Here is a 21,520-nt window from a genome sequence, read left to right as displayed (position 1 = left end):
AAGAATTCAAGGTCTGTGTTGTAATCAAGTGGCAGGACAATTACAGCGTGTGAGTTTGTGTCCTTAAGTAAAAACACGCTTTGTGTTTGCATGTGTGTATTTGTGTGCTTCTGTACATTTTTTTTGTAAATCATTCACTTTTTATTTATCTTCCCAGGCTAGTGTTTCATTAACCCTGCCGTGACACAGACTCCCTTTCATTCTCGTCTTACTTTGTCTGCTCCAGCTGCTTCCTCTCTCGCAGCACTGAAGCTTACTAATAAATAAGTGACACCAGAAACAGACCATTTTCCCTCAGACATAATTAACTGACTTGATGTTTTCAAGGAGAGGAGCTAATTAGGAATGAGTTAAGATTTTCACAAAGAGTACAGATCGTTAATTAATTTTCCACGCTGCCATTGTCGGCGAAGAAAACAGCTTTGTTTACAGTGCAGCGTTTACCTTAGTGGTTAGAGCGGCGTGCTCACCGTAGGGGCACGGCAGCAAAAGGGTTCTGGCTTGAACACTGCATGTGCATTCTCTGTCCAGTAACCTTGTGCCAAAGCAGAGAAAATGTGTGATTAAGACTGTCTCGGAGTCAAATGAATGGATGATGGAAGGCATGACCCTGTGGTTTCATTCAAATAAGATGGAATCAAAAATAATTAGAAATTAAATGATAAAAAATGTCCTGCTGTACATCGATGCTGATGTAGATCCATGACATCCCGACTTTTTCATTTTCTGTGCTCCTTAAAAAACACTTTTGCAATATACTCAAGCTTGTGTGTTTACAGGTGAATTTAGTAGTTTCACAAGTCAAAATTTGCCAAAAATCACTTTCTTGATATAAAGAATAAACAATAAACTCTATTATTTAGGACACTTATAGCATGAAAGTTGGCACTACAAGCACAATCGAACAGGCAGCTTATACTCGCTGCTGTTCTTACTCACTGCAGAACACCAAAAGTGAAGTCATCGCTGCTGCCGTGTGCTGTGGTGTCGCTTCGGCCGTCACGGATGAGCACGATGCGCCAGTGTGTAAACAGGTCTGTGTCTATAGACATCTCTATGATACATTCATGCAGGAGCGTAGGAATACCCAGATGGCACACAGGAAGAATGCTGCAACTTTAAAAAAAGATGAGATGTTCTGCAGAAAAGTGTGGAAAACCTCTGAGATCATTTTGTTTCCTGCTTTGTTTCATGTTTTGGTGTTACCTTATAGAGGGGACTGATTTTTGGACTAAGAGGCAAAAAGTCATCAACATAGTTTGACAGCTAGGCTGGCTCTCTCTAAAGTTAAACCACCTATTTACATTTACCTTGAATACTTTGTATAAATTTCATCAATGTGACTTTCATTAGCTTTTTGTTATCCTCTGTTTACATGTGGAGGGCAGGAAATAGCCAGATGTTGTAGTTGTTCGATCAGATTTCACTTGATCTCATCAGATACATAAGAGTGATCCCTACTTATATCAACTTTACTTATGCTCGTATCTATTATTATCTATTATTTTTAAAAGATGTGTAAGTGGAGTAAAACACTTAGAGTGCTACAAAAATAGGCTCTCTATAAAGATCCCAAAGATTACTATAAGTACTGTAGGTTTGAGGCTTGGACTTCATGGCCCACATTATTTTTCAGAGGGAGTAAAACCTTTCCAGTGCAGATAAAGTCATGTTAAAAATAAACTCTTTCCATAGATTTCTTTTCAGATTTTTTTTCAGTGCCATGTCTCCTCATTATAAAGCCATGATAAAAACAAAAATAAAAAAATTAATGTACATTACTGTACATCCTCTGTCGTTTTGAGATGGACATCAAAAGTGATCCTTACAAGATTTTAAAATTAGGTCAATTTAGTGCATTAGAAAACGTGATTTGAAATTCTAAGTTTTGATATTTAAAAAATAAAAATTGTTATATATAGGGATGGGTATCGTTTAGGTTTTATCAGATACCGGTGCTCAAACCGGTGCTTAAAGAATGGAGAACACAAAATTTGTCCACAAACCTCTCATGTTCAGCTGTTTTTTTGTGAAAAGATAACAATGTTAGCCTTTTCTGCAGCTATGGGGCATATATGGTATCACTCTTGGCTGGAAGCAGTGCTTAAACAATGGAAAAAACACAAACTTTGTCCAAAAACCTCTCATGTTCAGCTGTTTTTTGTAAAAAGATAACAATGTTAGCCTTTTCTGCAGCTATGGGGCATATATGGTATCACTCTTGGCTGGAAGCAGTGCTTAAACAATGGAAAAAACACAAACTTTGTCCAAAAACCTCTCGTGTTTAGCTGTTTTCCTTTTTCTTTGGTCATTTTAGCCTTTTTGGCCGGGGTGAAGGAAGTACCTGCCATCAAACAAGAAGACAGCCGCATGTAGCTATGATCATGTTTGCTAGTTCACCTTACATGCATTAATGTAATAACGTGGTTAGCCTACTCAACGTAAATTACACACGAACAACATTAAGCTACTCACGCAGAGAAGAACGGCTGCTGCTGCATCATCATCCTCATCATTTCTGCTACACTGGCAGGGCTAGGGGCCAGGACTCTCCTCTTCGGGTTTTTGGGGGATGTTGCTAACTCCGGGTCCGATAACAGGCACCACACCCGCAGTAGATGTGCACGGTGTGAGGTCTTGCAGCAAGCTATCAAATACAGCGCATTTCTCGGCTTTTAAAAAAACGCTATGCGTCGCCAGGTGTTTCATCGGATTTGAGGTGTTACCTCCTTTGCACAGTATCACAGTATCAGCTTGAAGCACTTGTTGCTGCTGAGTTTGCATATTTTGCTGTGAAGTACAGCCAGACTTTTGACCGCTTCGCCTTGGGCATTTTTAATCTGTAGCTCTGCTCTAAAAGAACGTACGTACCTGGACCCGCCTACTATCCTTGGAAACGTAAAATGATTGGCTAGAATCTAACACAGAATCTATCATAGCTCAGGAAAAAAAAAAGCACCGAAATAAAGCACCGAAATGTGCGCTGTTTTTCGGTCTGGTTACTACCGTTTGTGTCAGAACCGATACCGGTACCCATCCCTAGTTATATATATATATATATATATATATATATATATATATATATATATATATACACACACTTTCACTGGGCCATTGTTAGAGCTCGACTCTTTTCATTTTCAGCCATTTGCAGATTTGCTGTGCTTGGGATCATTGTCCTGTTGCATGATCCAGTTTTAGGCAAGCTTTATCTCATGGACAGATGGTCTCACATTTGACTGCAGAATACTTTGGTACTAGGGCTGCACGATTAATCGTTAGAAAATTGCGATCTCGATTCATACTTATGTGCGATCTCATTTCCAAATGACAACGATTAAAAAAAAAAAAAAAGATGACGACGATTGTACCGCATTTTGATCCGGGGCGTAATCTGCATGAAAACAAGCGCTCACTCTTCCTGCTCAACAAATGACAAGGGCGGAGCCTTATACCACGTGATACAGAAGCTGTGCCGTGTGATGCTAAAATTAGCAGGGAAAAACAACGGAGAGCACGTCAGGGATGACGAGAAAGTGACAGGAGAAAATCCGTCCCGGTCAACCACCCAAACATCAATAACGGGAACCTTATACAACGCTTCCCTATACACGTCGAACTCCCGCAGGCACAAAGAAATTACGGAGGCTATCACTAATCACCTGACCAAAGATATGGCTCCCATCAACACTGTGCAAAATGAGGGATTTAGGAAAATGATCAACACCCTAGACAAACGCTACACAGTGCCGTCCCGCGACTATTTTTCTATTGTTGCACTACCTGCTCTGTACACGCAGCGTCGAGCAACGGTGGAGATGGAATTTCAAGCAGTACAACATTTTGCGGCAACAACAAAACGTGAGACATTTGTTGTTTTTATGTTTATTTATTGTTTTTATGTTCAGTCTCAACTGTTACGAAGTTGATGTGCAGTTAATAAGTGCAATAAATATTTATACTGTAAAAGAGAATCATGAGAGAATCGTGATCTCAATTCTAAGCCAAAAAATCGTGATTCTCATTTTATGCAAAATCGTGCAGCCCTATTTGGTACACAGACGAGTTGACGGATAACTGCACAACTGCAAGGTACCCGGCTCCTGTAGCTCCTATAGCTGCAAAACAAGCCACAATCATGACACTGTGTTTGACAGATGATGGTTTTTTGTGCTGATATGCATGTGTATGCACACGGTGCTGTGCATTATGGCCCAAATCTAAAGGATATTGTTCAGAGTCTTCTAGCATTTTCAGATCCTTAGCAGACCTAAGGCATGGAGGCATGCGTTTTAAACAGGAAGGTGATTTCTCAACAAGCCATACTTGTTTAGTCGTTTTCTACTGCCCAACTGCCAAAACCTCTGTTTTTATAGAGGTGCTCACACTTGGTGAGGATCAATCAATCAAATGCATAAGGACCAGATCATTTTTATTACATCCGAAAATCTTAGAATTTACTTTACTTTTACCATGACTGTTCTCTGTCATGTTGGTTCAGCCAGATCCAAGGTGTGTGAAGAGTTCTTGTAGGAGAACAAGAATCTCCAGGTTTCTGTATTTACTCTACAGCTCTGACAACAACCAAACCAAAATATTTATTTCATGCAGTAATGTTGGCAGTTTAGTATTTAATTGTAAAGCAGTTAAAAGTTTTCAGGACAAGTCTGCAACCTCCTAGAGTCCATTCCACTAGTGCCTCCACTTCTACGGGAGAAGGAGAGAAATTGTGGATGCAAACAAGTTCGGTAAGGGTGAGGCATCTTATGAGTTACACATGGATGTCTCAAAACAGTAAATGTGGCGTGCACTTTACCTCACATTACTGACACCACTATACTTTGGTCGTAAAAGAGGCAGAGACAGTAATTTGTTTGTCTGTGTTCTGGTCTCCACCCGTCTACCTGCCCATTTATCTCTTCAGTTTTCCTCCCTATGTGACGATTGATGGGTTCAGGATGGTAAAATAGACACACAGATAAGGAATTGCTTGTAAGTGTAAATGAACACGCACATGTCTACATCCATGTTCGCTGTGTGTCAGTTAAAGTACATCAGGAGTGAAGGTGTGCTTCTGTGTGTGTGTGTGTGTGTGCGCATGTGTGGGTGACAGAGGCCCGAGTCCCTGCCTGTATTAAGAGGACCCTGGCAGCAAGAGATAGCGGCTCTATCTTAATGGCTTCTGCCGCCTGCCACTCAGCCTTCAGACGGAGTCTTCTGCCTGCACGTGTCTCCCAACGATAAAGCCACTTCACACGGTTTTGCGCCTCTCCACACTGGCCTCTCCTCTGTCCTCCTCTCCCTAGAAAGAGGAGAGAGAGGGAGAGAAGAAAAGATGCCATAGGTATTGATATATGAGCTCACCCTGAGACTGAGAAGAGTTTTGAGAGACAGGTGGAGAGAGAGCCTGCATGCGCAATTCTGAAATGTTATCTGATATTTGTGTAAGACTGTCCTGCGATGTAACCTAGAACGTAATATCTGATGCAACAATGTCAATTGTGTAGACCTTCAGAGAAACAATAAGACTTTGCAGGTATTTTTGGATCTGTTTTTTCTTCTTCTTTCTGGTGTCTCTTTGTGTCACTGATACTTTAGTTCTAGTGCTAGTGTTATAAATGTAAGGTGAACAATATAAGATATGTTTTAGTCATTTGTTATTCTACTGGTAGATAACATTGTAACAGTTTGTACTGATCCCTTATCAGCAGGAAATGTTTAGTAATTAAATATCCCTCCATAGATGCATCCCTAGCAGGTTCGACAGATATGTTCAGTAGTACTAGACTTTTTGTTCGATGCGTTTTGCAAATAGAACTACCTTAATTCTTGTTGACACAGATTGAAAAAGGTTTCCTCTGAGTTTTTGGTCCATATGGCATCACACAGTTGCTGCAAACTTGTTGCACATCCATTATATTAATGCTCTGTTTCACTACATCCCAATGGTGTTGTATTGGACTGAGATTCGGTAACTCTGGAAGCCATTTGATTGCAATGAACTCCCTGTCTTATTCAAGAAGAAACTAGTGTGAGATGATTTGAGCTTTGTGGCATGCCGGAATTATTCAACTGGAAGCAGCCATCAGAAGATGGTCTTGAAGAATGGCAATATACCGAGGTAGGCTGTCGTATTCAAACAATGCTCAGTTGGTACGAAGAGGTCCAAAGTGTGCCAAGATAATATCCCCCAAACCATTACACCACAACCACTGTTTACACAAGGCATGCTTTCATGTTTACACCACAGCAGAAATTGAGGCTTATCAGACCAGGCAATGTTTTTCCAGTGTTCAATTTAGGTGAACCCAAATTGTATCCTTTGCTTCCTGTTCTTAGCTGGCAGGAGTGTCACCCGGTGTGGTCTTCTGCTGCTGTAGCCCATCTACTTCAAGGTTCAATGCATTTTGCATTTGAGATGCTCTTCTGCAGATCTTGGTTGTAATAAGGGGTTTATTTAAGTAAATGTTGGCATGTTGTCAGCTTGAAGTTCTCTGGCCATTCTTCTCTGACATCAGGCAAGCATTTTCACCCAGAGAACATCTCCATTCTGATTCTCACTTTAAACTTGAACTAGTTGTTGCCACGGCATTGGTTGAGAGCGCGTCAGGTGTGAGTAAGGCAGCTCAACTTGAAATAATTAGCTTTGCTTCATTTAACGCAATTTCAAAACCTCAACGTCTGGATAACTCAAGCTGCTATGTAAGCTGGACAAATGCCAAAGGTTCAGCATTAAGGCTAGCAGTTCCTTCTTGACCTTGAAAAAAAGAGTCTGTAAGTGTTCAGAAGTGGAACATGAGGTGAGATGATTTCATAAGAAGTACAGAATCGGTTCTTTCAGCAGCTTCCTCAAGACATCTGGTCACCTTCAAGTGACAAAGCTCCCCCTGCAGCAACTGGGGTTATAAAAGCATATAAAAGTCTGGTGGAATTATTATAGAGAAAAACACAATGTGATATTTTTCCCCAAGTTTGGTGTCAATATAATTGCTGATATTACATTACTTCAGTGTAAAATTAGATTAACTATGATGGTTTTTGAAAATTTAAGTTCTATATGAGGGATTTTGTGAGGTGCGATCTGAGGATTACCCATAAACCCCTTGATAAAATGCAGTATGGTGGTAGCATCAAATGGGTTAACATGTTGACAAAGCTTTAATATAGTGTGTGCTTCTTAAAATGCAGGCCTAGGCTTGCTTGATAGACGAACGCATTGCTGATTTCACTCCCTGTTGGGCCACCTCATCACCAGTTTTAGGGTTTTTAAGGTTTTTCCAAAAATCTAATATGACTAAAATTGATGCCATTAAACTCTGCTTAATTCATTGCATTGAACAGTTCCTCGTGTTCCACCTTATAAAAATTGGGCTTATGGTTAAAAAACATAATAAGTGCATTGGTGGTGCCAAAGTTCCCAACTCTAATTAAAAAAACTGGTGCCAAATTTGAAAACTTTTAATTTTATGTTTCTAGGAGTTGCTATAGATTGGAACGGCAGAAGACGATAAGAAAGAAGAAGCATAAGAGAAGCAGAAACAGTTTTTGTGTTTACACAGCTTTGCAGTTTGGCCTCCAATGATTTTGACTTGCAGATGGGGGAGCAAGAATAGAATGCTTGTGTTGTTCTTTAATGCAACTAAATGGTTGTTTTAATTTAGAAGACTTGTTGGCTGTTCTTTCCAACTCAACCTTTTTTTCTTTTTTTTTTTTCTTTGTCAACATAAGAAGTCCTGGAGGTGCTCTGGCAACTGAGCATACTGCACCTGCTTATTAAGACAGTGTGGTACAGTCAGTGGCCCCAAGATAAACGAGTAAACAGAACTTGAGCTGAAATAATTTTGTCAGCTGTTGTTTCGACTATCTCTCTCCACAATATTTGGCCACAGAAACTGTGGTATAGTTATGTTATCAAAGAGGATCACGTTAATGATTGAAGTGTAACTACACACAGTCTGATGCACTCTTGTTTATCATTGAAATTGTGTACAGCTGCCTACTGAACTTATTTTTAGGATCCTAGACCCAATAATCATTAATCACTATAAAGCAGTCATTTTGAAAGCAAATTATTGACCGTTTCTGTCTTATGAAGAATGGCTGCAACAGAAAAAAGGAAAAGGTAAATGCAAAATTTTGGACAGCTCTTCCCCAGAACTTTGATTCACAGCAACAAAGCACAGGAATATTCAACAATCTTTAGCACGCTCATTTCTCTCCGATTTAAATGCAAACTGTCATTTTCGAGACGCGATCTTGCTCTTTCACGAAAAGCCCTCTTAGGTCCATAACTACTGATTTGCCACATTGTGTCTGATGTGTGTGTCTCTGCATTTGCATAATATGGCGCATGAATGTTTGTGAAAATGTGGGGGTGATGTGTGCGACTGTGTGTGTGTATCTTCGGGCTTTGGGATTGTTTGCTGCCGGTCTCTCCCTGCCCTTGCACATAGTCGGCCCTTAATGCACTACAGCTGTTAGGGTCCCGACACGGGGGCCTCCCATCAACGGTTTCATTGTAATGGACTGTGTGTGTGTGTGTTGTTTGTACATGTTAGCCTCTCTGTGTTTTTTCCCCTTTGGTAGTGAATGAGTGTGTGATACGTGTGTGTATCTGCAGCACAGTGGATGTTTGCTGTATCGCCTGGGTATTTTTTTTTCCTGTCTCTGTGATGGTGTGTTTGGTTCTGTGTGCGCTTTGTCCTCGAAGGGCAGCTCTGTGACACTTTCTTTTCTCAAACATTTGAAACTTAAGAATGACTTCAGAATCCTGTTTTTTAAATCAGCCAAAACAATAAGTTCTGGTCCTTTTGTTTAATTGAATTCTTCTGCAACACACGAACTGCAGGCAGTATTTTGTTATTGGGAGACTGGTTGTTCCTAGAGCACTCTGTGTTAGAGGACAGAGCCTTCTAGGTTGTTTTGGTGTGAGTTGCACAGTTTTGGTGATATTGGCTCTAGACATGTAGGCTTTCCTGCACATAGACTTTACTTGGGCAGGCCGCTGAAGCACATTGGTGATGCAACAAGTATATTTGATGAATTGTGACTGCCCTGCTGGACAGGCCGCTTTTGTCTTAGCCTGTGAAATCCTTGAATAATCCAGCTCCATTATCATGGCCTGCAGGTGGTAACGCCTGGAGCATCAGTTCTGAGCTGTACGGAAACTCTGCCGAGAAACTGACGGTTCATGTGCCCCTAATTCCTGCTCTCCAGCTGCAGTCCAAGACAGAGGTGAGACTGATTGGAGAGGCTTCCGCTTGTGTCGGTTGGTTATATACCTGTAAGGTACTCAGTCTGCATCTATCTATGATGGAAGGCTCATACTGGAGACACAGTGTAAACAGTAAGGATGTTCCAATTGAGTCAGCTGTAATGCTAGCTAGCTGTATGCTTCTTTGAGACGGATGTCGATGAAACTGCTCCGAACAAATTTTGTGGATTTTTAGATTAGTGGAATGCCAGCTGCTTCCTTTATATCCAAGGGAAGAGAGATATTTCTACACTTCTATCTGCACAACTGGGGAAACTTCCAGTAAAACAACCTAAATAACACTTCAGGAGAGAGAAAAACAAAGTTGATTTTGTGGTTGTCCCTGAAATAAAAAGAAGAAAAGTTTATTTTTTCACAAATGCTTTCTGTGCAAATTCCACAGAAGGCTTTTTATACATGACGCTCGGGTTGGCTGATTGCTGTGCATTTGCATTGTCCCTGCAACATCTTATCGACTATATAATACATTGTCAAGTCAAAAATTAATCTCAACTAAGTTCATGGCAAGTGAACTCTCATAGCTGCTGTTGGCCATGGCTATTGTGTGAGTGTTATTCTCATAAACATGTATTGAAAACACAACAAATATGAGTCTTATCCTCATTCTCAAAGTGTTCTCCAGCGGGGACAGAGAGCAGGCTAAAGAGTGTGCCCAGGTCAGCGCTGCTCCGTTATGTTGACCAATTGCTGGCGACTCAGACGCATAATGGAGAAATTAAGTTTCTGTAATGCACAAATGAGGTTATCATTGGTTTTGCAGCTGTTCACGGGGTCAATCGAGGCTCAGTTTAGTTGGGAATGTGATTAGATTTAGTCCTGTCAAAGCAACCTGTTGCTCTTAAAAGGTTATCTAATTATAAAGTCACGGTGTTTCTGTCATCTACAGCTTGTAAAGACATTACCGTCCATTGGCGGTATCTGTTAAATTTTTGATGGGTCAATTAAGGTCAACTTTGTATTGTTTCAGATGCTATAAAATGCTGTAGTTTATATAACACCACTGCCATTGCTGAAATCTTGCCTATTATACCCAGTGTTGTTGATAATCCAAAGAAGCTAATATCTGACATCTGTGTTGAGTTGCTGGCTCAAACTTTTTGTATAAAACATTAATTTCCGCATGACATTTTCTCCCCTCTAAGTAGCTTTGTGTTTGGATAAAACCATCTCATAACATTTACTGGCATACTATATATACATAAAGTAAACTAAATACTGATGGATTCATTTTATGTTTGCATTTGTTCGCATTAATTTACAGAAAACCCAGAAGTAGCAGTGTATTTATAAAATAAATGAAATAATAATGTGTGAGAGTAGGATGAGCTAAAATCTTAAAGAGAGGCGATTCACAGTAATGTGGTGACTTAAGACCGTAGGGAGCCAGGAACATTTACTGACTTTTTTCCAAAATGGGTGAAATAACTAGAAGTTTCTTTCTTTCTTGTCCTCGATGTCAGCAATTGAAGGGACTATAAATGAGTGTGGAAGATATCATTGATAGACACATGACAGGGTGATAAATGCATTAGAGGACTACTATGTAACCGCTCCCTAAAACATCTGCCTGTGGCTAATCATCAGCTACAAACCAATGTGCAACAAGTGTATTGCTCCCTTTACTCGCAGGTAGCCGCTGCAATAGGTGCCGCCACAGATAATAACGCCATGTTAGTGCAGATATGGGAGGAGAAGAAGTCAAAGCCAGAACCAAAGAAATTGCAGATGACCCTAATATGGGCATCTTATTTTTGGGGGATTTAGCTGTAACCACAGAAGCCCACCTGCTTTTCAAACTTGCTGTTTCTGATGGACAGCCAATCAAACAGAAGCTGCCTTCAAGGATGGAAGAATCGAGCTTGTTTCAGACATAAATTGAAGTGCAGGACTGAACCAATACTGAATATCAGTAGTAGTCCAACAATAGAAATCTAGAGTTAGTAATGAGAACATAATTCACAAGAAAGAGCTTAAGCATAATGTTTTAGAAGGGTACATTCAAAGGTCATTCGCAACCCCCTGCCTCAGTTTTATTTATCTGGATCCTCACCCGAATTTAGTGGGTCTTCCTGTGTTTGTGCTCCACGTCTCCACCAATTTTTTTTGTTGTATTCAGATCAATTTAGAAGTATTTTATCGGCATGTCAGCTTATAAAAACAGATTGCCAAAGTGTAAGGATACAATTTAGTGAAGTATCCCAATAACAGGAAATAAAGAACGTGAAATGATACTGAACTGAGTAAATATTATACAGATGAGGTAAGAAGCTCTTGTCCCCTTATTTCCAGCTGTCTTTACTCTGATGTCATAGGTCAAACTGCAACCATCCCTGAAGTCAGCCTTTATTTTAATCTGAACTACCGGTACACACCTGTAAAATCTGTTGACAAAATCTGTTCACAGACAGACAGGCAAATAAACACAATACTCAGTACTGCCTTTGTGGTACTTCCTGCTGCAGTAGGTGTTCCCCGGACCACATTTTGCTTTTATAACACAAACGCACACACACACACACACACACACACACACACACACAGGCAGACAGACTCGCAGATGGCAAATGGCGCCAAACCTCTCTGTCCCAACTGGTAATGACACTCTTTCCCATTAACATGTTACCGTGTTACCTGTTCTTTAGAACTCTTGCTGGAAACATTTCAGCAATAAGATAGAAAAAAATATATAGTTGCATATGTCCAGTTTTTACATTTGTAACAGTTCTAGGGACTGAAAGTTAATTTTTGATCCTGCATAAGGTAAGAGGACTTCACTGACCTTGAACTACTTCTCTTTTTTTATGTAGTAATGCAGTCTCAGGCTTGACTTTTCTATATATGTTCATGGACAGAAAATACTAAAAGTACAGAGAATAAAAAAGAAAACTTAACATTAGATCTACTTTCACACCAACTGGTTGAAGTCAAACTGCTTAGGAATATTGCTTTTAAAAGAGCTACCAAATGGATGTTGTGAAAGGCTGTTTCCAGCTGTTTCAAGTCAAAAATGAGCTTTTGATTTCATCACTACATCTTAATGTACTCTCACTATATTAACAGCAGTGTGTGTGTGTGTGTGTGTGTGTGTGTGTGTGTGTGTGTGCACACATACAGTAGGTGTCTGCTTGTCTACAGTAGGTACAGTGACAGGGCTTGCTTTCCCTCCTTCCTCTGTGTGTGCCTCTCTCAGTGTCTGAGTGTGTATGTGTGTGTCTGTGTGTGTTAAAGTATCACAGAAGTGGCAGTCTGTCAGCTCTGCTTTTCTCTGTGCTCCGCAGAACAATAGCTGGATTGGCCGTGTGTGTGACACGCAGACCACACACCCTTAATAGTGACTGACAGCACTAAGGGCTGCAAGCAGCATGCACCACTGATGCACACATACACACAGGCATTCGTGTTGTACGCACACCTAAGGACATAATGGTTTTAGTTGATTGGTGAAGGTTTCAGTCGAGTTGCATATGTGCATTGTGTGATTTGAAACTGTGCGCGTGTGTGCATGCGTTCATTCATGCATGTGAGCGTCGGCATATGTTCTTTTGGAAGTGTTCAGCTGTCTTCTTGTAACGAGACTGTTCTCTGTGGCAGAATGAAATGTCTGTATCAAAGAAAAAGGAAAATGAAAGGAAATTAAAGTCACTTAAGGGTTTTATTTGTTATATTATGGCCATGAAGACAGGCGCACTCTGATTGGCTGGACGATAGAAGTCATTCGTCAATACCTGTAGTGCATATCCTTGACATTATCCCCTACATCAATTAAAGGCAAAGAAATATTCTAACATTATGTTGATGTTAATAGCAACAAATGTTAGCACAGTAATACATGGAAAGGTCAAGATGGTACAAACAAAGAGATGGGTGATTAAAGTAGACTACTGGTAGATATACATCTCTTTTAAAAGAAACTTGACTCATTACACAAGTATGCTGGGTCTGAAGCAGAGGTGAGAAAATGTGCTTTGGACTGTGCAAAATTGTTGGATTGGGTGGTGGATGTGAGTTGTATGCATCATGCTTGGCCCAGATGACAAAAATTAGCTTTTAAATGCATATCAAAGGAATAACAACTTAAGAGATGGCATAGTGCTCAAGTACAAATGCAGGTGTGGTGAAAAGTAAGACTGGTAGAGGACACAGCAGTAGTATTAATGTCATTTAATTTTGCTTTTTGACCTGTAGTGTAGGGAAGTCAGTACTCTGAAATAATTCAGACACTTAAGTGTTGGGGTACCTCGTATTAATCTCGTTTCAAGGTTTATTTCACATCCACTGTTCTCTTACTTTACTCTGTTAGCATGGCCAATCATGTCAAAAGCGTGATGTGAATCAAAGTTGAGCACAAAACAGCTTCACTTTCCTAACACGGTGGAACCAAAGGGACAGTGAAAGAGGCTGGGACAAGACAAGATAACCAATTAAGCACGGATGAGTCCACAGCATTGGAGTAGGGATAATATGAAAGCAGAATGTATACATTCAGTAAGAGCATTAGAAGTGTGTAGAAGTGTTTAATGGCCCAAACTGAGTTACTCATTTGTCAAACTTGGACCAACTTCTTTCTGTAGAACTCTTTTAATATTAAAGTAAAATAAACCCAAACGAAAAGGTTGCAGCAATGCAGTAAAAGTGATTAATTAAGGTAAGTTAAGTGAATTTTTGTTTGCGGTGTTTTTCCAGAAGAGTTGAAAATGATTACCTGTTAAATGCAGTTAATGCTCAGGATTTTCTGTGTGTGGCAAACGACTATATAAGTTCCCAGTAGTGCAATTTAAACCTGGAAAAAAACCCGGCTAGCATCACGTTCAGACGAGGCGTGTAGTTTGTTCTATTAGGTGTCATGTCATTAATTCCCTGCTTATTGCATAATAAAGTGTATGAGGGCTTGTAGTGGTCCTATCACTCTGAAGTGTGTCTACATGATCTGTAACTGAGTGTTTGAACTGTGTGTGTGTGTGTGTGTGTGTGTGTGTGTGTGTGTGTGTGTGTGTGTGTGTGAGAGAGAGAGAGAGAGCAAGAGAGAGCAAGAGAGAGATGGACTTGTGGAAGGGGGCAGCACTGCTGTGCATTTACGCTGAGAGATAGATGAGCCCTCTGGTCAAACAGCCCCTCCCCTTTGCATACACGCATACACACACACACACTCTCTCACAAACCCCAACACACACAGTCATGCACTGAGCGAAAGAGAAAGAGACTGTGCTTCTGGCCCTTTAAGAGCAGAGCATAGATCTCACAGCTTACAGCGAGGGAGGGAGAAGAGGAGGGACGGAGGCAGAGCGAAAGAGAGAGAGGGAGGGTGTGAGGCTGAAAGTGTGTGAGTAGAGAGAGAGAGGAACACAGAGAGAGAGAGAGAGAGAATCAGCAGTGTGTGTGAGGTTGAAGGATCACTTCTATCCCGTCTTGTTTTTGGGAGACTAACCTTGTTCATCTGAGCATTGTGGGACTGTTTTATGTTGTTGTTGTCGAGAGAGACGGACCCTTACTCCAGCATGCTCACTGAGCCTGAGCTACCTCAGGAGTGTAACAGGTACGTGACGCTTTCTCTCTCACACACACGCACACAAACACAGACATACACACGTTCACATACAGATGACAGAGGGTGAGGACGGAGCGGGATGCAGGCAGGGAGGATAGGGGTATAAAGCAGAAAGTTGCTGTGTGTGAAGAGAAGACTCGGACTCCGTGCGCGCGTGTGTGTTGAGCAGCTGTCTCAGCGAGTCCGCTGAGTTTGAGTCTGGAAGAGTGTGTGTGCGTCTCTGTGTTTGTGTGTGTGTGACAGTGGGAGACGGTAAGGGGGGGAGACTTGATGATTGACTGCTATGCTTCTGGTATATGCAAAGGAAACGTATATCAAGCAACATATGTGTACGCGTTTGTAACAACAGTGAGAGAAAGGACTCTTTCTTTCCCCCTCCTTTGAGTTTACTGACTAAAGTTCTGTTCATTCAAAACCTTGGTGTGTCTGTAAGAGAGAAAAAGTAAACTCAGAGGTGTGTGTGTGTGTGTGTGTTAAAGTCAGAACGTGTGCGCCGTTCCTCTCATCATTTCGTCTGCACCACTTACTCACCTCAACTTCTACTCGTGCGTCCACTCGCAACTCCTCCTGTAAACCTAAACCAGCCTAATATATAAGAAGTTGATCTGAGCAAGTCAGAAATAAACTCAACATTTCTTCTTTTTCAAACACTAAATTGTTTAAAAATAATCGGCCAAAATATAGAAATATGCCATCCTGTATTTGAAGTGTTTTCACTCTGCCCCGCTTCCCTTTTTTTAAAGTTCTGTTTATTTGAGATTTATTTTTCACTTAATCCAAATTCATGCAAACCCTTAGTAATCCTATTGTCAGTCTCCATGGCAGTGGTGTTGTTTTTCTATTTTTCCCCCCTTGCCTTATGCTAATGTTAATTTCAATGTTGTTTGTGCAGGCCTGCTTCATTTAGAGGTGTCAACCCTCTAACCTTGCCCTTTCCCAACACTGTCAACACAAGTGGCTTTTGCCTGTGGAATAATGGTTGTTTGATGCTAATGCTGCGAGAGACAGATTATGTTATAATACCCTACGATTTAATACCAACACACATACACACTCCTGTCTTCCTTTGCCTGCTTGACTTTTATTGCATTATAGTAGCACTCTGTTTATTTTTGTTTTTTTAATGCCCTGATGAAACTAATCTTTTGTTCAGAGATAAACTGAGGTTGGCGGGTGGGTTGTGAGTGTGTTGGGCGGGGGCCCCCCTTGAATTAAGAACACATTTAGATGTGGCAAAAAAAAAAAGTGTTTTTAATAAACCGTTCAATCCGGCAAAGTGGTTAGAGGAGAGAGGGGAGAAAAAAAAAGATGACAACAGCTATGAGGAATTAAAAATTTAAAGGATTACACAGAAAAGCAGAATGTATGGAGATAAATGCAGGGATTACAATGACTTAGGAGGAGAGCGCTTAAAAGTCTTGCTTTCCAGTAATGCACTCCATCACTGTGGCCGTGCTACATGTGTTTGTGTGCGTGAGTGTGTGTATTTTCATATGAGCGGGCGAGCGAGGTGAACCTTCCATTGAGCGGTGCGTTTCGAGTGTGTGCGTCGAGCGCTTGTCTCTCGGCGAGCGGAGCGTGCGCGAGCTGCCAGAGTGTGTGTGCGCTCCAGCCTCGGTGGTTGAGATGCTCTCGGTTCCTGTGTCTCTGTAAGTGCCCGCTCGCCTCCTTCACCCGCGCTTCTTCTTCTTCTTCTTCTTCTTCTTCTTCTTCTTCTTCTTCATCTTCCCATCAAACTTCCTCTTCTCTAATTCCTCTTTTCTTCTTTGAAAATCATGCAGTTTGCTAAAATTAACTTTTTATTAAAAATAGCAGTTGGGGAAGAGTTTGAAATAGTTCTATGTAAATGTATGATTTATTTTTTTTTGCAAGTGAGAAGTCATATTTTTGTGTCGTTCACTTAACAATGCAAGAATTTTCATCTCATTTTTGTCTTTTCTTGTTGCTTTGACAAAGACTCATAATTTTGCAATTTACATTATTTCATGTTCTAATTTTGCATTCTGCTTTTTTGTGATTTCAATCACTTTTTCTTCTTCTTTTTTTTTTTGCTTCTCTGAGTGCTCTGCTGTGTATCAGAATTTCCAATGTGAAACTGAAAATAGTGGAAACAGACTGCCTTCGCTAGAACGGCCTCATCTGTTTGCACAAACAGAACAGAAATATACACATTGGAAGAAACGGAGAAAGCCAAAGCAACCAAATCATGAGAGGGGGTTTAAAAAAAGAAGAAGAAGAAGAAGAAGAAGAAGAGAGAAAAACAGACACTTGAAGGAGCCGCTGATGCCGCTGCTGGTGGACGGAGAGATGAAGGAAAAGAAATGATGTGGTCAAACTGACACATTCCTCACCCACAAAGAAAAAGAAGCAGGTTTACAGAAAAGTGAGAGTGCCAGAGATGAAGAGGGTAAGGGCGGGTGGGGGTGATGGGGTGAAGTAAGAGGACGAGCGGAAAGAGAGGAAGAGGTCCCTGTCAATGTGGTGTTAAAGCAGTGGTGGATTTTCACACCCCTCCATTTGTCCCCTCCGTCTTGTGTGTGTGAGTGGAGATGAAGGGGGTAGAGACAGACAACAGTGGATGTGTCAACACTTTGAACAGTTTAAGCAGGACACACTCAGATACGGAGTGATAGTAGTTGCGTTGGACTCAGCAGCTAGAGCGGCATTAGCAGCCGGAAGGACTTGACTCGGTTTCCTCGACACGTTTCAACAGTTTCAATATTTGTCACTTTAATTTATCTTCAGTGGCAGAGCACATTTAATCATGCCCTCTACTCGAGCACAGGCACCTCTAATTGTTAACTACCCTCTCAGATAAACACCTGAAATGGGATGAATTGTTCATATTAATCAGCTGTTTCGGTCAGGCAGCAATAATTCTCCCATTGTAGGATCGATTTGCACACTTTTCAAACTTTTGTGATTTTTTTTTTTTCTTTTTTTGTAGACATAAGAACGGCGTTTTATTGTGAATCTGCAACTTCCACTAAATCAGACTCGAGTCTTCCGCTGCTGTTTATTTCTGTTTATTAGAATATTTATTGGCTTTCGTTTTGTAATTATAGAGGAACGGACAGTTTTTAAAGACCAAGTTCTTGTGGCTGGCCGATAACAACTTGTTTCCAATTTGAGTGAGCAGTGCTGCTTGCAGTGCAAGTGTCGCTGTACTTCATTTAAAAGGGGTGAGATTAAAGTGGTGTGTGTGTGTGTGTATGTGTGTGTTGGAGGAAAAGGAGAATGTGTGTCTGAAGGAGAGAGAGTAGAGTAATTGAGTAGAGTGTCCGTGCTCTGAAAACTAATGCGCCATTCTGCCCTTCTCTTCCCCTGTGGCCCTGTCCTGGCCTCCCTCTCTCTGTCTCGCTCCCTCTCTCTCTCTCTGTGTCCCGCCCCCTCCACCACCACCTTGGACTGGAGGCCATTGTCTGGACCATATTGTCTGTCCCCAGAGAGGCTTGATAACCGTGTCTCCATCCATGGAACGAGAAGGGGGGGTTAAAAAAAAGAAGAAGAAAGAAAGGGAAAGAAAGAACGACAGACAGAAAAATACCAGAGGAGAATGCCAAAGCCTCTCCCCACCCCTCCTCCCCACTTCCTCCCCTTTCTCAGCACACTCCTACCCAACCCTTCACCCCTCCAACTTTCTCTCCCACCGCGACCTCCCACCCTGGTGTGCTCAGCTGACCCTCGCCAACAGCCAGCAGAGACAGGGAAATATTAGGCCACATTTGTTTTTGTTGTTGTGTTTATGGATGGGGGAGGAGGGGATGAAAGAAAGTGAGAATGATGAGAAGCGATTTAGGGGAAGAAAAAAAGTGCGTGCGAAAAAAGCGAGAGACTGACAGAGGTGTTCCCTCCAGGCTAACTAGAGTGTAGTCATATGACATGAGGTCATAGGGTTGGAGTCAAAGGTCAGGTGGTGGGATTCTGTTGTCAGCAGAGCCAGAAAGCTTAGCAGTGTGCATGCACTGTATATTCGCTTTTTCTCTTCTCCTTCTTTTCCCCCATTTCTTTAGCCATCCATCAATCCAGGCAGCTTGTGTTGTGCTAATCCCACTATGTTGCTTTTGCTGTCGCTCTCTGCCGTTCACATTTACACACTCTCCATCCTTCGAATCTTCAATAGGAGACAGTTTCAGGAGCTTGGAGCTCCCTCCCGGAGCGCTACAATGAAACCTCTGTTTTTCCAGGTAGCGAGGGCGAGAGAGAGAGAGAGAGATGGGGGTAGGGAGGGGGTGGGGGGTCGGAGGAAAAAGGAGGAGACCATTTGGGCCGAGGTGGGAGAGTTTCAAAGTGCGGGGACGAAAGAAAGAGGCCAGCTGGGACTCTGTGTGCGCTCGTATTTGTGTGTTGTCATTTATGTGAGAGAATGAGCTTGCATTTTGGGTGTGTTTATCTCTCTGTGTGTGTGTGTGTGTGTGTGTGTGTGTGTGTGTGTGTGTGTGTGTGTGTGTGTGTGTGTGTGTGTGTGTGTGTGTGTGTTTACAGGGGCAGGCCAAGTCGCTGACAGTGAGACAAATGTTGTGACTCCTTTATGGATTGCTTAACAAATGCAGCACAAATAGTGGCCCTGGCACAACAATGGAAAAACACTGTCCGTCGCTCAATAAACATTATGCATCGTCTCCCCCTCGCAAAACACCAGGGGAGCGGGGCCGCCGTCCACCGGATGCACTTTTTCTCCTCTCGCCGTCTGCATCCCCTCACTCCCCACTTCTCCCCCAGTTCTGCCTCTCGTCTTCCTTTTTCAATGGCAGCACTTGAGATTTTCCCACGGCCTTCCGTTGCGTTGATGGCTTTCCTTATTTCTCCCGTTTTGCTTTATCTTTTCTCTGTCACTAAAACGTCAGTGACGATCACGTAGTGACTCCGTGTAAGGACATAAATAAAAGTTTTAAAGAGGGAGAAAAATGAAACTGTAAGTATGTGGAGCGATGCCCCTCTGGTGACTAAAGCTTTGGGTGGATGAATGGGCGAGCGAGACAGACAGAATAAGGGAGGGAGAGAGAGAGGTAGTCTCAGAGGCCACATGAGTTAGCCCACGTCTTTCTGCGCTCACCCCCTTTGCTCTCTCATTTTCTGTCTCTCTCTCTCTACACACACACACTACACGCATGACTTTTCTCCAGCGTGTGTGTGTGATTAACAGTGGTGACATTAGGGTTGTGTGTTATTGCCTTTTGTGGTTAAGCTGGACAGGAAACACGGTTTGAGCTGCCGGGCGCCGATTTAGGGCACCTCACAGAGGATGCTTTGTGTTTGTGAGGCTGAGTGTGTGTTTGCGCCTTTGTGTATACGTGTGTGTGTAAGGGTGTGTCTCTGTGAGTGTATGAGCATATACAGGCAGGAGCTGTGTTCACATTTTCTTCCCGTTATGCGCTGTTTATTTAAAGAGAGAAAACGATTACGGAAAGTTCAGCGTTTTACAGCAGTTCTAGTGAAATTCGTACAAATTTTTTAAACTTTATTTTCACACTTCATCAGAATGTCTCCCTATAAAATTGGTATTTTGTCTACAAGTCGCTAATGTTTGAGGGCTTATTGGTCCGAAGTTCTCTCAGAGTCTAAAACGAAATCTTGTGCTTGTCAAGAATATTTAAATATAGCAAAGCAGCACCAAAGTAAAAGGGAATATCGCTGACCACCTCCTTCCTAATCTTTACGCCTCCATCTCAGCTTTTCCTCTCTGTTGCTGCCCCACTCATCCCACTGTTCGAAAGGACAGTCTATAAATAGATATTAGGCAATATCCTTAAGAGTCTGCTCGGAGAAGAAGGGAAAGAAGGAGGGAGAGGGAGAGAGAGGGGAGCGATGGAGCGACATTCTTACAAACAGCTGATTGTGTAAAGAGGGAACAGTGAGTAAGACAACACCGGGGGAGGGAGAGGGAGAAAAGACGGGGAGAGGGAAAGAGCAGGAGGACAAGCAGTGTTCAAATAAGTTCAACAGCGTGTGACGGAGAGACGGAGGTAGAAGGAGATGGGGAAATTGTTTTGAAAGCTGGGAAGTGAAGAAGGAAAAAGAGGAGGATAAACAAAAAGAAAAAGGTGGCAATAAAATGAGCGATAGCGTGACACAAGGGGGAAACATTTGTTGAAATTCCTGCCTGAGGTGTCATACGTAAATGTTGCGGTCTGCTCCTCTGAGGCAAAATGCTCTGGGCGCCTTATCTAAAAGGCACATTCCGCTCAACTATTTTGATATGCCCTTCCATCCCCTCAGAGAACAATTTCAAAGATAGCTCACATTTCCACGCAAATAGACCCCACACCTGAGTGACAGGCAGGCAGTTCTTAGCGCTCTTAAGGTGGTGGTGGATGTGGTGGTAGTGGGGGGAGGAATAACGAAAACACAAATGTCACGTTGGCTCCTGACAGCCCTTTGGAATTAGCCTCTGCGCTTATTTTTACTGCAGACGATAGATCCAACTGACTGTGTGGTGGCTGAAATAATGGGTTGTAATTTAAAGCGAGGATGCGCACACGCACACTCACGCGTGCATATGCCGAAGCACAGACGCACACTTTACTGTGGAATTCTCCAGAGGAGGCTCCCACGCTCCCTGAAAGCTTGTTCTGAGTAGAGGAGTTAACAAGAGCAGTTAGCACCATGATTATGTTAGCAGCCAGACACACAGAGTGAAAGAGCCGGGTGTGTGTGTGTGTGTGTGTGTGTGTGTGCGATAGTCTGTGACATTTCTGTGA

The 21,520-nt window shown here is 42.1% G+C and overlaps 1 protein-coding gene across 8 annotated transcripts in view; it reads left to right on the top strand.

The window, feature by feature from the left end:
* The window catches only part of sox5 (SRY-box transcription factor 5), a 245,625-nt gene that overhangs the window by 145,876 nt on the left and 78,229 nt on the right, over nt 1-21,520 (top strand). For 4 of the 8 annotated variants that reach the window (XM_085436075.1, XM_085436073.1, XM_085436070.1 and 1 more), the window contains exon 1: nt 14,590-14,807. The exons of 1 other annotated variant lie outside the window; for it this stretch is intronic. In XM_085436075.1, the coding sequence (XP_085292201.1) occupies nt 14,731-14,807 (77 nt within the window). In that variant the 5' untranslated portion in view covers nt 14,590-14,730. Of the gene's footprint in view, nt 1-14,589; nt 14,808-21,520 lie in introns of those variants that run through there. 3 more of the 8 variants (XM_085436074.1, XM_085436069.1, XM_085436068.1) reach the window with 1 other exon arrangement.

This window comes from Copadichromis virginalis, linkage group LG17, assembly GCF_057382275.1.
Source record: "Copadichromis virginalis isolate Kocher_CV1m ecotype Utaka linkage group LG17, C_Virginalis_male_GT1.1, whole genome shotgun sequence".
NCBI lineage: Eukaryota > Metazoa > Chordata > Actinopteri > Cichliformes > Cichlidae > Copadichromis > Copadichromis virginalis.
This window is presented reverse-complemented; position numbering and strand designations above follow the sequence as displayed.